Source organism: Mastomys coucha, unplaced genomic scaffold (assembly GCF_008632895.1).
Source record: "Mastomys coucha isolate ucsf_1 unplaced genomic scaffold, UCSF_Mcou_1 pScaffold15, whole genome shotgun sequence".
Lineage (NCBI taxonomy): Eukaryota > Metazoa > Chordata > Mammalia > Rodentia > Muridae > Mastomys > Mastomys coucha.
The window spans coordinates 59,006,439-59,020,967 of record NW_022196897.1 but is presented as its reverse complement, the minus strand read 5'-3'; the positions used below and the strand labels follow the sequence as shown (position 1 = coordinate 59,020,967).

At 45.5% G+C, this 14,529-nt stretch overlaps 1 protein-coding gene across 6 annotated transcripts in view; it reads right to left on the bottom strand.

Annotated features, from left to right (window-relative positions):
• The window catches only part of Rapgef4 (Rap guanine nucleotide exchange factor 4), a 293,101-nt gene that overhangs the window by 72,769 nt on the left and 205,803 nt on the right, over positions 1-14,529 (bottom strand). For 5 of the 6 annotated variants that reach the window (XM_031370606.1, XM_031370611.1, XM_031370609.1 and 2 more), the window contains 4 exons: positions 7,385-7,438; positions 6,964-7,070; positions 3,901-4,022; positions 2,096-2,279 (listed from right to left, as the gene is read on the bottom strand). In XM_031370606.1, coding sequence (XP_031226466.1) covers positions 2,096-2,279; positions 3,901-4,022; positions 6,964-7,070; positions 7,385-7,438 — 467 coding nt within the window. The remainder of the gene's footprint in view (positions 1-2,095; positions 2,280-3,900; positions 4,023-6,963; positions 7,071-7,384; positions 7,439-14,529) is intronic. The other variant, XM_031370607.1, reaches the window with a different exon arrangement.

The following is a 14,529-nucleotide window of genomic DNA, read 5'->3' as shown; positions in this document are numbered from 1 at the left end:
CACAGGATACAGTACAGTCTCAACTGAATTACTGCTCTCAGGTCTTGAGAGCTATCTTCTGCTCACCCAGAGCTTCAGAAAGAAGGGACAAGCCCCTTGTCCCTACTTAACTTAATTCCACAATATCCAGAACTGGTCAACAAGAAACATGGCATGGCATGATTGTTTTTCACAGACCCCCAGCTTTTAGCTGCTTGCCAACAGGGGAGAGCTGTTTGCAGGACACACGCGGCAGGACTCCCTAACATCAAATGCCTTTAGTATCCCTTGGTCTTCACCTCTCCCCGGTGGGTATCATCAGCCTGATAGCCAAGCATGAATTCTGACTACCTGAATGTCTCCATACATTTCCAAATGCCTTAGAGTCATCTTAGCCAGAATGACAGTAGTTGGGATGACCATGACAGCAAAGAACCAGCAAAAAGGGGATTGACCCAGGAAATGATGAAGGAGGACAGGTGGTGGATGAATGGGTCAAGAGAAAGGGAGGCAGTCTGACTGGAGAGAAAGTGTAGTTTCTGATGGCATCATTCGTTTGAGTTCCAAAGCCCCGGGGAATTCTTGTATCCTTGGCTACCCTCCCCATGATCCTTCAGGGCAGACAGAGCACAAATTGGCTGGGCAGGTTCCTTGGTCCCTACTCCTGCTTAGGTCAGTGAAGCTCTGGCTTTTCTATTTGATATTTTGGAATCTTCTATTAAATTTCTGTTTGAAGAGAGGGTATTGAGGCTGAAAGAGCTGAAAGCCATGGTTCTAGAGTTAAGGATGATAGTGCCAGCTGGGATGAGGGGAAAGGCCTTTGAAATGCTCTGTGTGGGAGATTAAGCCCCAAGAGAGAGTTTGGACAAAGGGGACATGGTGTGACAAAATGACATGTGTTAAAAAAGCTCGTGCAGCCTGGAGTATGGGCCAGTGAAAGGCAAAGAGTCCCGGGGGAAGAAGATAAAGCTATACTCAGAGGCTATTGTGAATTGGTCCGAGGGGCAGAAGCTGGGGAAGTCTGTCTGAGAGACGGCTCTCTCTCTTGGAAAGTGCCCAGTGGACATAGCTGACATAAAATTGAATGTTCTTACCGAGACCTGATAATAAAAGGTCGGCTGAGCCCCGGACTCAGAATTGACATCCATGGCTGCCTGGCACTGGTTGTATGGTGGAGGGAGGATTCATTTCCAGCATGAAAATATAAGCCTGGATGTGGGGCTTCCAGATCTAGTCCCAAGTCATCCCTACTTCAAAGGTCTCCCTGAGAGGGAAAGCAGGGAACAGCCATGCTTTGCATGCCCCAGAGTAATCAGTAAAATGCCTAGCATCTAACAGGACCTTGACAGTTTTTTCCTTCTTTGGCCTAATTAAATATCTCAAGGTAGTCAATGTCAGGTTGTGGTCAGCTGTGGCAGACCAGGGAGTTTCCAGCTGCCTCACTGACTGAATGGAGGCCTTAAGGGGGTTATCAAATGCACGGATGGATGGATGGATGGATGGATGGATGGATGGATGGATGGATGGATAAGTAGGTGGATAGATGGGTGGATGGATGAGTGAATGAGTAGGTGGGTGGATAGATGAATGGGTAGGTGAGTGGATGGGTGAATGAGTAGGTGGGTGTATGGGTGAATAGGTAGGTGGGTGTATGGGTGAATAGGAAGATGGATGCAAAGGTGGGTGGGAAGGTGGGTGGATGGGAAGATGGATGGGTGGGTAGATGGGTGGGTGGATGAGTAAATGAGTGTAACACAGGTATGAGAGCTTTGCTTCTGAGGACTTTTGCCTCTAGCACTATGAAGAAAGAGGCTGGTTCAGTCTGGTCTAGAAGCAGACCAGTTTCTGTTTGCCACTGGCCAAAGGTCATTTAAAAATGAGGATCCAGTTTGATATCCTGAGCTGCCTGCTGAAGCTCTATAGTTTAAACTCACATGAGGGGAAAGTGGAGTTTTGGGGGTCAAAGTTAAAAATATAATAAAGACAAGCACCACTGCAGTATCTCCCCGTTGTTGTCGCTCCTCTGACGTGCGGGAAGGCCGGGACTTTTACCACCTTGTATCCATCCCCAGTGTACCTAGGACAGCCAGCTGAGCTGTTACTGGCTCTCACTTACGGTTTTCGCAGGATCATTCTCATGTGGGCGTCAGGGCCCATCTGTGACAGCAGCAGCATGGTGTCCTGGAGCTCTTCATCACACTCCTTCTTCTCTTCTTCGGTAGGCAAAGGGGCATCCTCATGCTCATCATCCAGAAATCGATAAAATAAATATTTATCTTGGAAATGGCGTTCCTGATCCACTGCGGGAAACATGGAGGCAAGGGTCAGCTGGGGCTTGAAGCCGAGTCCCACAGTTCCCTGCCAGGAGTACAGGGCAGGAGTCCGACAAAAGAGCTGTGCAGCTGAACAGCAGAGTCTGAGTCCTTCAAACTCCACCTCACCCAGGCGGGGCAGCCGGGAGTGAAGCCATGCCATCTGCAGTAAGGCCAGCCATAGCCGCTTGGACCCACCCGATTTTGCCTTCCCAGGCCTCCTGCTGAGCACCTGCCAGCTTTTACAGAATGAGCATACATTTACAGAATGTCTTGGTGGCCTTTTCTACAGTGTAGGGCGTGTGTCCCAAACTGGTAAACTCCTGTCAGAGAATGCTTATTTGAGAGGACAATCTTACAGGAGACATTCCTTTGAGAAGTCAGTACTTACACTTTTCTTTCTATATGCCGTTAGACATACTTCTCACCCCACTTGGAAGGACAGTTGCAAGAGTATTAATTAGTGATATGGACACAGCCAACTAGACTATGCTTCTAGGTCACAGACTCCTTGAAGGGAACTGTGGCCATTTTCTCGCCGAGAAATGTTCCTCCCTTTCTCTTGGCAAAGCTGGGGACTCAAACCCAAGGAACTCACACACATTAACCAAGTGATCAACAACAAGATCTAGATCTCTGTTAGAAAAAGAGGGCGGACTAGGGTAGAACCTCTCATCTAAATGTCTGAACGTCACTTAGTCCCTTCATAGCATGGGTTGTCAAGGTGTTCAAAAGACATAGGACACTGGTGACCTTCCACATCCCCCAAACAGGGATGGCAGCAGCAGTGATGGCGGCTGAGGCATGGGCAACAGCTACATATGGGTACTTCTTGCCAAACAATATGCTTAGAATCCATCCCAGACCTGCAAAGATGGAATCTGCATTTCACCAAGAGCCCCAGGTGATTGGCATGCACATTAAAGTCTGAGAAACTCAAACAAAATTATGATTCCCACGTTCCCAGGTGTCGGCGAGTGAAACGGATGATTTGAATATTTTCATGTTTAGAAAAGTCGTCTTAAACAAGTGGCGTTAGCAGTTCAGTGACAGGCGCCCGCCAGCCCCCAGATAGCTCTTCTGTTCAGCGAGAGCTGCCGCAGTGACTGGAGACAGCAATTGCAGAGCGCAGCTCTGATTTTAAATATGGTCATCCTGCCGGTATACAAATTGGCTCTCCCAGACAGTGGCACAGCTAAAAGGCAGTGTCTGAATTCATTACTGACTCTTGTGTCATCAGCCTGGCCATACATTTCATTGCTCTCTCACTCTGCTCCAGCATCAGACCGCTATGCAATGCTTGGAGTATAATCACACTATCAATGAACCATGAATGCAAACTAATAAACATAATTGGAGCTGATGCACTCTGGTTGCAATTTCATTTTCCTTTCCTTCATTCTCGGAAGTTAGGAAGGTACAATGTGGAACATAGCAATCAATAGCATCCGCTCGCTGCATTTCTATTACTAAATGAAGATGCTAGCTTGGTGGTTCTTTAAGGGCATCGTAATTCTTTCTTGCCCATTCGGGAATTCAGCAATAGCTTACCCAGGGAAATACGTTTTGTATTTCCAGAGAATTTTCCAGAGCCTGTGGCTCATCTTACCATGGTTGAGGACACCATCTTCCAGCAAGACTTGCCACATGCCAACAGCTTGAGTCCGAGAGTGAACACAGGATGTCTGCTGTATCATCCAGTCTACCAGCTCAGTCCCAACACAGCATTGTCTAAAGGAGATGAAACATGGAAGATAGGAAAGCCATACTTTTGCAAAGAGAGAGAGGGAGGAGAGGGAGAGAGAGAAAGAGAGACAGACAGACAAAGAGAGAGAGACAGAGAGAGAGAAAGAGAGACAGAGAGAGAGAGAGTAGAAGATAGTCTTCCAGAGGAGAAACTTCCAAAGAGTATTGCCCCATAAGAGGAATCCACGGCAAGGCGAGCTCTATAGGGTATATTATATAGCTTTAGGTCCTTACATCTTCTAAGCAGAGTCATGTAAGTAAAATAACACTATAACACAAAGTACCAGACTGCTCAAAGGGCTGGGAGAGGGGAAGTATTCCTCTTCCTTCTAAGTCTATCACTGTGAGCTGGTCCCAGAACATCTCAGTGTGAGGGGTGTTGGGAAAAATAAGCAATTAGCAATGCAAATCTCTCTGAAAAAGTTCTGTGTAATGATCGTTAACACATACATCTATAGAACCTGTCATCTGACAACACCGAATGTTCCCTGTATATTCATGTGTTAGTTAGTCCCAAAGCTGGCCCCTGTGGTGAGTTGGTCTAGGTAGACAAACTATGTATCTTAGTTAGGAAATACACAATTATATATTTAATGGGGTGAGAAAATAGAGCAGGTGGTGTGTGTGTGTGTGTGTGTGTGTGTGTGTGTGTGTGTAAGGGAAAAGGTGGACTCTTGAAGTCTTAGGGACAGATCCCGAGGGACAGTAGAACAGGGCAGGGAGGCTCAGAGCAGCTGGCAGCATGCAGCTGGGCCTGATTATTGGTTGCCTCCCTTTGTGTGCTAAGAATGGGAGCACCTCTGGGAATGAGCAGAGAGACTAGGCAAACCTACAGAATCCTATCATGAACTGAAGTAGGTTCCCTGCCCTGGGCCATCCTGGAGAAAACTCTTGAAGCAGAGAAGCTATGAGGTAGAACAGTTGGTTTGCTATTCATTAGCCATGTGAGTTTGGCCAGCTCTCTGGTTCTGTTCTCTTCTCCATAAGAGAAAGGAAGGACAGGCAATGGGCTTGGAGGCCTCCTCTAGTTCCAATATTCTAATCTCTGAAATCTGTGAGAGCTCCTGGGATGCACTGAACCGGAGCCAGGGAGAGCTGCTGAGGCCAGTCTACACACACCTATCACCTATCAGAGGGTGAAGAGACGCCTACATCTTCACTATGAACTAACCATATGCCCCTGAACTAAGCATAGACTAAACATGTAAAATAAACAAGTATTTGTTTTATAATTTGGTCGTTTGTTAGAGGAAAAGTTCCTATAAAAGTAAGAAATAATTTTATTTGGCTTTTAATCCAATGATTGCTCTTAAAGTTAGAAAAAGAAAAAAAGAGCAAAAGCAGCAGAGAGGACTCAGCATCGAGTTTCTAGGAAAGACATAGGACTTTGGAGCCAGAATACATAGCAGGGCACACAGCAGAGCCCTAGGGATCTTTTCCACTAAATGACACTCACACTTCAGAACTGACCGACAACCTGAAGCATAGTGGTCATTGGGGCTGAAACTGATTCTGGAGGGGCCTCAACTCTCAGACACTGAAGCAATCATATAATGGGATAAAGAGCAAGAGGGAGAGAGAAGGCAGAGCTAGCCAGTATAGATTTGGGACAAGAACTCCCAACTGTTACGGGAGTAGAATCCATGTCTGTGGCTTCCAGTGAAGTCCTTTGGTCATCACCAGCAGATCATTAACTTGTGTCATAGGGTGTGGGGCAGATAACACCTCCATGCAAGGATTTAAGTCTCAGCAGGATGGCACAAGGAAGAGACTCGTTTCTGACTTTCAGTTTCCAGTGCTCCTCACCAAGCATGACATAATTAATGGAATTTCCCTAACACAAGTCAATAGCTGGGGGACCTTACTCACGTCTTGAGAGAAAAATAATTGAGTTATTCAAAGAAAAAGATCTTTTCAGCTATGTGAGATTTTGAGATCAACTTAAAGCTAAAGAGCCAAGGGACCAAAGGGGCTGAACTCCGGGGAATTGTGACACATGTGTTTTAGGTTTTTTGGCTTTATTTTACATCTTGACTCTCCTTAGAACTATAATAGTGTAGATGAGCCACAGAGTCCAGACAGATTAACTTACTGGGCTGCAGAACAAGACTTACAGATGTGATTTCTGAAAATAGTCAGCTAGTGAGCACAGAGGGGTGGGGAGGTAGCTCAGTGGCTAAGGGCAGCTGACGCATAGGCATGAGGTCTTGAGTCTGAATTCCCAGAATAAAAAGCGCGGAGTGGCCAGGCACATGCATGTCACTCCAGTACTGTGAAAGGCAGAGACAGGGCATCCCAGGGGCTTGCTGAATGTCAACCGAGCTCCAGGTTCAGTGAGAGACTCTGTCCCAAAGATGGACAGTGATAAAACAGGTACCCAACATCCTCCTCTGGCTTCAGCAAGTATACACCCCCCTCTCCCAGGTTAGGTATCTAACTAAAATAAACTATACTAGAAAACAAATTCCATATAAGACTTGTATATTTTGTTCGCTTATTGTCATCAAGACCTGCAACTCTATGACTTAAAAAAAGAATCTCTGAATTTGGCAATCATTGGTTTAAATCTTGCTTGTGTACTACTCAATTTCTTCACCTTAGATAACAGTAATCTCAGTTTATCATCTGAGAAATGGACACAATCTAGCCATAACTTTCTAGTAGGAATGTGGTGGAGCCTAAGTAAGGCCTCTGTGAATGTTAGTTGAACTTAGTAGGTCCACTGAACGATGCTGGCAAATAGACACACAACAGGTCATCCTCTTTGTTCATGCCTGCCCACATTAGCTAAGGAGTGACTTGCCTGTAATTCTGAGGCTAAATCAAGTTAAGGCTGGATCCCGGGGACCTTATAAAAAGGGCTGTCTGTTCTACTTTCATAGAGCATGGGTTGGAGGGGTCAAGCCATTAGAATGAGCAGACAAACCTGTACGTCTTCAGGTGGTACTTTCTGTCTCTTATCATGTGGGGAGCTCGAGAGAGAATGGCAATTCGCAAAATTTTTCCAGCTCTGAGGATCTTCTCTGAAGGGACCTGTGTGTTAATCAGATGGGAGGAGGAGAGGGGAAAAGGAGAGTTTATAGAAGGCAAATAAACCCAGTGAATTCTCAGACCACTGTCTAATCAGACTCTGGATAGGAAAACATAACTCACTCATACATATTTACATTGTTCACTCGTGTGACATGTCACTGTTTTATGTAGGGAACCGAGACACGCTGCATATTTATTGACTCTAGGAAGCGTGCATGAGGCGCCCTGACACGCCGCTCTGACACAGGAACCACCTCCAGTGGTACTTAGGAATGGAGCTCGGACGGCTCATCAACCCACCTACATCCCATTACCTTGGTAATGGTGTGAACAGGACGGAGAGGAACGTGGGGTTCAATGAGAGGTGTCTGAAAAATAAAATGTTAAAGCAAAGGAAATTAAACAAAAAGTTCGGTAAAGAAAATTATGGGTTGAGGATAATAGGAAATACCTTTTTTTTTTCCCATGAAACTCAAAATAGAATTTAAAAATGAGAGAGAGAGAGGGAAGCTGCCTGAAGAACTTGAATGCACCGGCATTCAAAAGGCAAATCGGACCACTCGGTTTGCCAGCACTTAAATATAAATTGTTAAAAAAAATGGAAAACAAACAAACAAACAGGAATGATTTGATGTTTGTAGGCTCGGGGAGGCGGGAAAGGGCAGCTGGTCAGAGCCTGCCTGACAAGCATCAGAGAGGGAAGGAAGCAAAACAAGAGAAACAGTCAGAGGTTGAGTGACCCGTCCTGGCTGCGGATAAAGTATTGATTGATTTGAGGTTGGAGTGAGCTGAGCCGTTCCCTTTTCTCTTGTGTCATCTGATTGAGTCTAGAACTCAGCAGAGGCACTTGGTATTCTTCCTTTTTTTCTGAGAAAACTATGCAGCCTAAGGTTCTATGCTGAGTCAGACCAGCTCCAGAACTGCGAAACGGTCTTCAGATGGGTGCTATATGTCTGAATCTAGGGAGGAACCCAATTTCTACAGCATGAAACCCCTTAACCTTTGTTATATCATATATCTGGCAATTACCTTTTCAAAGGTGTCTAGTCAAAGGTGATGGAGGCTGTTTGAGACACTTAAGAAAAGCATGGTGGGATTTTATTTCTTTGGAGCTTTAGCAGGCCAGGGCTCTTTACCTATATGCAATACTGGCTTCCCAAAGATGTACCCGTCTCTATCACAAGAACCTGCATGTACTGGAGTACATGGCAAAAGAGTGATGTGGGTGTGGCTAAGGATCAAAATGGGGCACCTGGCTTGATATTTCTAGGGGTTTCTGTTAAAAAAAAAAACCAACACAGGAATGTCAGGCAGAATGCCAGCATTCAACAGCAGAAAGAGGAGCAGTCAGCAACAGGATCCAGGAATGTGGGAGGCCCCACAGGAAAACAGACAAGCAGAGAGAGGGGGAGGGGGAGAGAGGAAGAAAGAGAGGGAGGGGGAAAGAGGGAGAGAGAGAGAGAGAGAGAGAGAGAGAGAGAGAGAGAGAGAGAGAGCCTCCCAAAGCATTCCAGTCTTGCCAACACCTCTGTCTTAATCCAGAGGCTCACACTGGATGTCTAGATTCCAGCACTGTGGGCTCGTAGATTTGATTGTCTGGGTCCACTCAGTGAGTGGCAATTTATTATAGTGGTCCCCAAACACTGACATAGAGATTGTAACACTTTATATCAATACCTCCCTATGCTTTGCGAATAGGAGTTATTGACAGTGAGAATACACTGATGATTTCATCTCTCCTCATTTAAAGTATGTAACCACTGAGGGAGAGGACAGCCAGTATTAGTTCCAAGAAACACTTCAAACCTCAATGTGAATATACATGAACTTCAGCTCCAGTGACCCTGTCCCTTCTATACACAAGTAACTTCATGCATCTATGGGGCTTCTCCGTTTCTGGTCTAATTGTAAATGCTTCTAGTTATTCTAGAGAGTGATGGTAGACACTCATCCCTTCCTCCTTTCTGGAAGAAGGGATCTAAAGCAGATGGATGTGGGGTTTGTTTTCCGGTCCACCTTTTCTTTCCTATGAAAAGCTGACACTCCAACCCCCTCCTCCCCCATTTTGTCTCTGAGAGGGTGGCTGATCTGGAGACCAAGAGGAGGCCCAAACTGACAGGAGCTGCTAAATGTTTTTCTGTTTGATTGTTTTTGGTGAGCTGAATGAAACTATTTGAAGATTATATACATTTTTATTTGTACTATAGTGTAACAAAATGGGAAAAGTGGTATTTAGTTTAGTTTATTTGTTCAATGACTTTTTTTTTTCTTTTTTGGTTCCTTGGAACCTTGAAAAGAAAGAATTGCTAAACCAGGGGGAAGCATCAAGCTTCAACCAAAATGTTCCCTTTGATTTGTGACTTCTAAAGCCATAAAATGTTCACAAGGTTCTTTTAGCTAGACAATCCTAGTACCAGCTCCAGGGCCAGCAGCCTGTTTCATCTGTTGAAAAGCAACATTTTCCAACTGTCTCCAACCTTCTCCACCTCAGAGATGGTGGGTTTGGAGCATCACCCTGAATGGGTGCTTTGAGGAGGGGATGCCCCTTTATTTAAATAAAGCCTGTGACAGACACATGCAGGGGAATCAGGGAACATACCGTCTTCAGAGAGGAGGACTTTGATTTTGAAGGGAATACCACATTCACTCAGGGAGTCTGAGAAAATGCCAGTGCCTGCCAGTCAGTGTTGACACAGACAGGAACTGAGACAGGCCGGCAGGGTCTCTGGGAAACCATCCCTGGCCAAGGCCTGGTCATGGATTAGTGTGACTACTTTGCTTTCAGGTCTATCTGCTCAATTTCAGTTTGTTTTCCCTTGCCTTTCAAGTACATTTCTCCTTGGCTATGCTATAGAGCAATAAGGACATTTATTCTAGTTTTATTTTGTGACTAGTTAGGAAAGGCAGACAAAGTGTGGTAATTCTCGTGCAGTGTTTGCATAAGAACACCTGTCCTAGAGTGCGCCTAGTTCGAGCATGCCTACCACACTTCTTCATTGGTGCTAGTTCTTTGTCTCACTGCTACTTTGGCTTTCACTGAGCAAACCGAGGCTTGAGGTGTATAGGGACTTGCCTGAGCTCATAGTGCTACTATCTGGGATGGCTGAGCATTCAACCTAGGGCTAGCTCACTCCAGAGCAGTGGCTCTCCACCTTCCTGATGCAGCAACCTTTTAATACGTGGTGATCCCAACCATTAAGTTATTTCATTGCTGCTTCAAAACTGCATATTTTGCTACTGCTATGAAATGTAATGTAAATATATGATAGACAGGATGTCTATATGTGACCCTCTGAGGGGTCTTGACCCACAGGTTGAGAACCACTGCTCTAGTGTCTACATCATAGGACCAGTTACCAGCACCATAGCCTTCGCCGCCGCCACCACCACCCCTTTTCTTCCACAAATATCTTGGCTCTCATATTGGAAGATTTTGCATTCTGTTTGATTGAAGTTCACTTAAAAGGGTACAACATGCCAGGCGGCCCTTCTGCTCCAGGCATCAGACTTGATCTTACGAATTTTCAGCAATAGTCACTTTTACTAACTGAGATCACACCCATTGGCAGCACTCAGAATGCTTAGTCATAATTAACTTTCTAAACCGCATCTTGTGGTGGTTTAAATAAAAAATGTCTCAAGAGGCCAATAGGGAATGGCACTATTAGGAGGTATGGCCTTATTGGAGGAAGTATGTCATGTGGGGGGATGGGAGTGGGCTTTGAGGTCTCAGAAGCTCAAGTTAGGCCTTGTGGTTCACTGTCTCTTCCTTCTGTCTTCAGATCTCTCAGCTACCCCTGCAACATCATGGCTGCCTGCATGCCCCATGAGGATAATGGACTAAACCGCTGAACCACCATCAGTTAAATATTTTCCTTCTTAAGAGTTGCCATGGCCATGTTGTCTCTTTGCAGCAATAGAAGCCCTAACTAAGACACAACTTGATAAGAATAAAACATCTACCCTTGGGGAGCTATACTTCAGGTATAAAATAAATATACCAGAGAAAGAGTGTCACAGAAGTCTATGTAGGGCAATAGAAACTACTCAGGGAGATTTATGCTGGGAAATAGTTTTATAGGTAAGGGAAGATGAGAAAGCCAGACAGATCCCCTCAGCCAAGCCCTGTGTTGACAGGAAGCCCTTGGGAAGAGAGCAGAGGAAAAAGGAAGATCTGGAACTTGGAGGGTCTCAAGAACCCCTCGAGGCATGGCCACTGCTCCTGATCCCACTGGTCTATCCACTGCCAAGAGGCAGGCAAGACCTACCCATACCCAACCTCCTTCTGTTCAGAGGTGTGAGAAATAAGGGAATCATTCTGTTATATCAGTGACTAAGTTAAAGAAGAGAGAGAGAAATAGCAGTATAACTATATTAGTGAGAACCAAAGCAAGAAAACCAGCCTGTCATCTACCTCATTATACGTTGTCATCTACCCCATTATACGTACAAGACAGAAAGGACAGGAAGTAGAGGACAGGAAGACGGGACACATGCTTGCAGAGACCAACCCCAGACAGAGCACAGGAAGGACACAGACAGGATCTGAAGGCCCACATAGTCATGGCAGCCACAGACACATTTCCTGTCAGGTACAGAAGAAGAAGGCAAATGGGAAGCCATTATAGCCCAGGAGCTTTATTAATGACTGCTTGGTTTGTGTCCAGGAGCTGGCCTCTGTTTTGACCAGAAGCTAGAATGCACACATCGCAAGGGGCTAGACAAGGAATGGGCCCCCTCCGATTACATTCCATACACTTCAACACATTCTCATGTGTTGATAGAAATTCCTGTGGGCACGAAAGAGTCCACACCAGGCTGTGAACATGTGCCCCTCAAAGGCAGGCAGGGAGGACAGATAAGGGCAGAATCGTTGTGCATTTTCTTGGCTGTCTCCCCTGAAGACTTCCCTCAGGACTAGCCATAATTGGTTTTTGTTTGTTTTAGGGAAGGGGTGCTATTCCAACTGCATTTTATTATGTTTCTATTACCAGTGAAAGGGGAAAGCAGTGAGGAAAAAAAATATTCCTTTTGGCAAGTGTGCCAATTTAGAAATACTAATCAGGCAATGAAAAGTATGAATCCAGCTTCCATTACAAGGTGCACAATAACGCCCATGCAGATATAATGAGGTGGATGAGGCCTTGTAATAGGCCTCATGAAAAACCATATTCAGACCCTTTGAAAGCGGGGTGATTCTTTTTAGTCAAGTGTTTGCTCACAGAACCCTTTTGCAAGGCACAACATCTTAAGCCAAGAGACAAGAATAACAAGCTAGACAGGGACACAGCGCTCAGAGCAGATGCCAGCAATCGAGGGCAATAAAAAAAAAAGAAGAACAATCATGGCAGTCCCATCTAACAGGGTCCAGGGGCTTAATGAAGGCCTGTGGTGTGCAAAGCAATTCGAAAGACTAAATCAGGGATCAGGATGGAGAAAGTGCCTGATGTAAATGAGCTCTTGAACTTTCTATGGGTTCAACAGTTTGCAAGTCCACTGGAGTGCATAGACTTTCAAATCCCCCTCTTTTTATTTCTGATGAGGAAGAGAAAAGAGCATACAATTTCTTACTGAAGATGATGGACTTCTAGGTGTTGATGTCCCCTGTTTTGGTATTTCAAAATAATGCAACTAAGCCTTTGAAATTTCTGCCTCGTGCTTGTCATTACCACAACGTCTCTGCTCTAGTGCTGGGCAGGCGAAGCGCAGTTCAGGACTAAGACTCGCAGGCAGATTCCATGGCTCTGAAATAACTAAGCTTTTCTGTCCATGAAATCAAGGAAACATTTTCTCTAGGCTCCTTTGGCTTCCATCTATAGGGTTTTTCTTCCTCTAAGGTAGTGGTTCTCAACCTTCCTAATGCGGAAACCCTTTAATACAATTCCTCATGTTGTGGTGACCCCCAACCATAAAATTATTCTCACTGCTACTTCATAACTGTAATTTTGCTACTGTTATGAATCATAATGTAAATATCTGTGTCTTCCGATGGTCTTAGAAGACTCCCGTGAAAGGGCTATTTGAACCCCAAAGGGGTTGCGGACCACAGGTTGAGAACTGCTGCTCTAAGACTTTCCTAGCTCGAAACTGGCCCAGAGGGAAATGCTTTCACATAAATGGTGCTGAGCAAAATGAAAACAACTTCTCTTGGGCTCATCAGAGAACTGAGGCTCCAGTATTCAGTGTCAGCCTGGGATCTGCAGGTAGAGGTGCTGCAACCGGGGCTGAGGTCAGCTGACCTGTGGCAGAAGCAGCCCAGGGATGGAAGACCTTGGACAAGACTCCTGCAGAGCTGCTGGAAGCTGAATGTGGTCCAGCTTAGAAACCCCTGGTGGTGGGCGGCAGTCTTGGCTGGGCCCTGGAGCTCCATGTTTTACTTATTTTAACCCCAGCAGGCTCTCCTGGTGAAGAGACAAAAGGCCTGCTCCCCTGGAAGAGACACCATGGAGTTTGACTCCATATGAAGGAGGGGACTTAACATCCACCTTCCTACATTAGCAGACTGGGAGAGCAGGAGCTAAGAGGCAGCTGCGGGGACTCATGAAGCCCCACCCCAATGGCTTCCACACCTCCTACCACCCCCACCCCGAACACACACACACATGCACGCACGCGTGTGCACCACACACTGTTGACCCCAAAGGAGCTGTTTGGACTTGTAACTCTCAAACTTAGCATTTTACTTCTTTCAAGACAGAACTACAGGCAGTTAATTTCTACAGTCAGGGAGATGCAAAGGAAGCCGTCCATGAGCTCAGCAGCAGAATGTACACACCCACTAGGGAAAGAGTCAGTGACCGTGAGCACTGCTCAGCAGAAACCTTCCCAGCCGAAATGCAAAGAGGAAAAGATACGGCCCCGTGTCCAAACCCAGAGTATCTAAGCATGCTAAGGCTATGTCAAAGGCAAGCACATATGAGATTAAAAACACACGGGCAGTGGTGGTGCATGCCTTTAATCCCAGCACTTGGGAGGCAGAGGCAGGCGGATTTCTGAGTTCAAGGCCAGCCTGGTCTACAGAGTGAATTCCAGGACAACCAGGGCTATACAGAGAAACCCTGTCTCAGAAAAAAAAAAAAACAAAAAACAAAACAAAAAAACCCCATACATGTACTCACCATACCACAAGAAGAAAGCAAAGAGGAAAAGATACTGCCCCGTGTCCAAACCAAGAGTATCTAAGCATGCTGAGGCTATGTCAAAGACAAAGCACATATGAGATTAAAAACACACATGTACTTGCCATACCATAAGAAGAAAGCAAAGAGAATAGATACTTTAATAATGACTTAGATTCTCTCAAAATTAGTGACAGACACCAATCTAAAGATCCAGGAAGCTCACAGAACATCAAGCAGAATAAAGGAAAACAACCAAGAGCAGCAACATAGAAATCCTACACAGGGGCACATCAGACACCAACATAGAAATCCTGCACAGGGGCACATCAGACACCAAC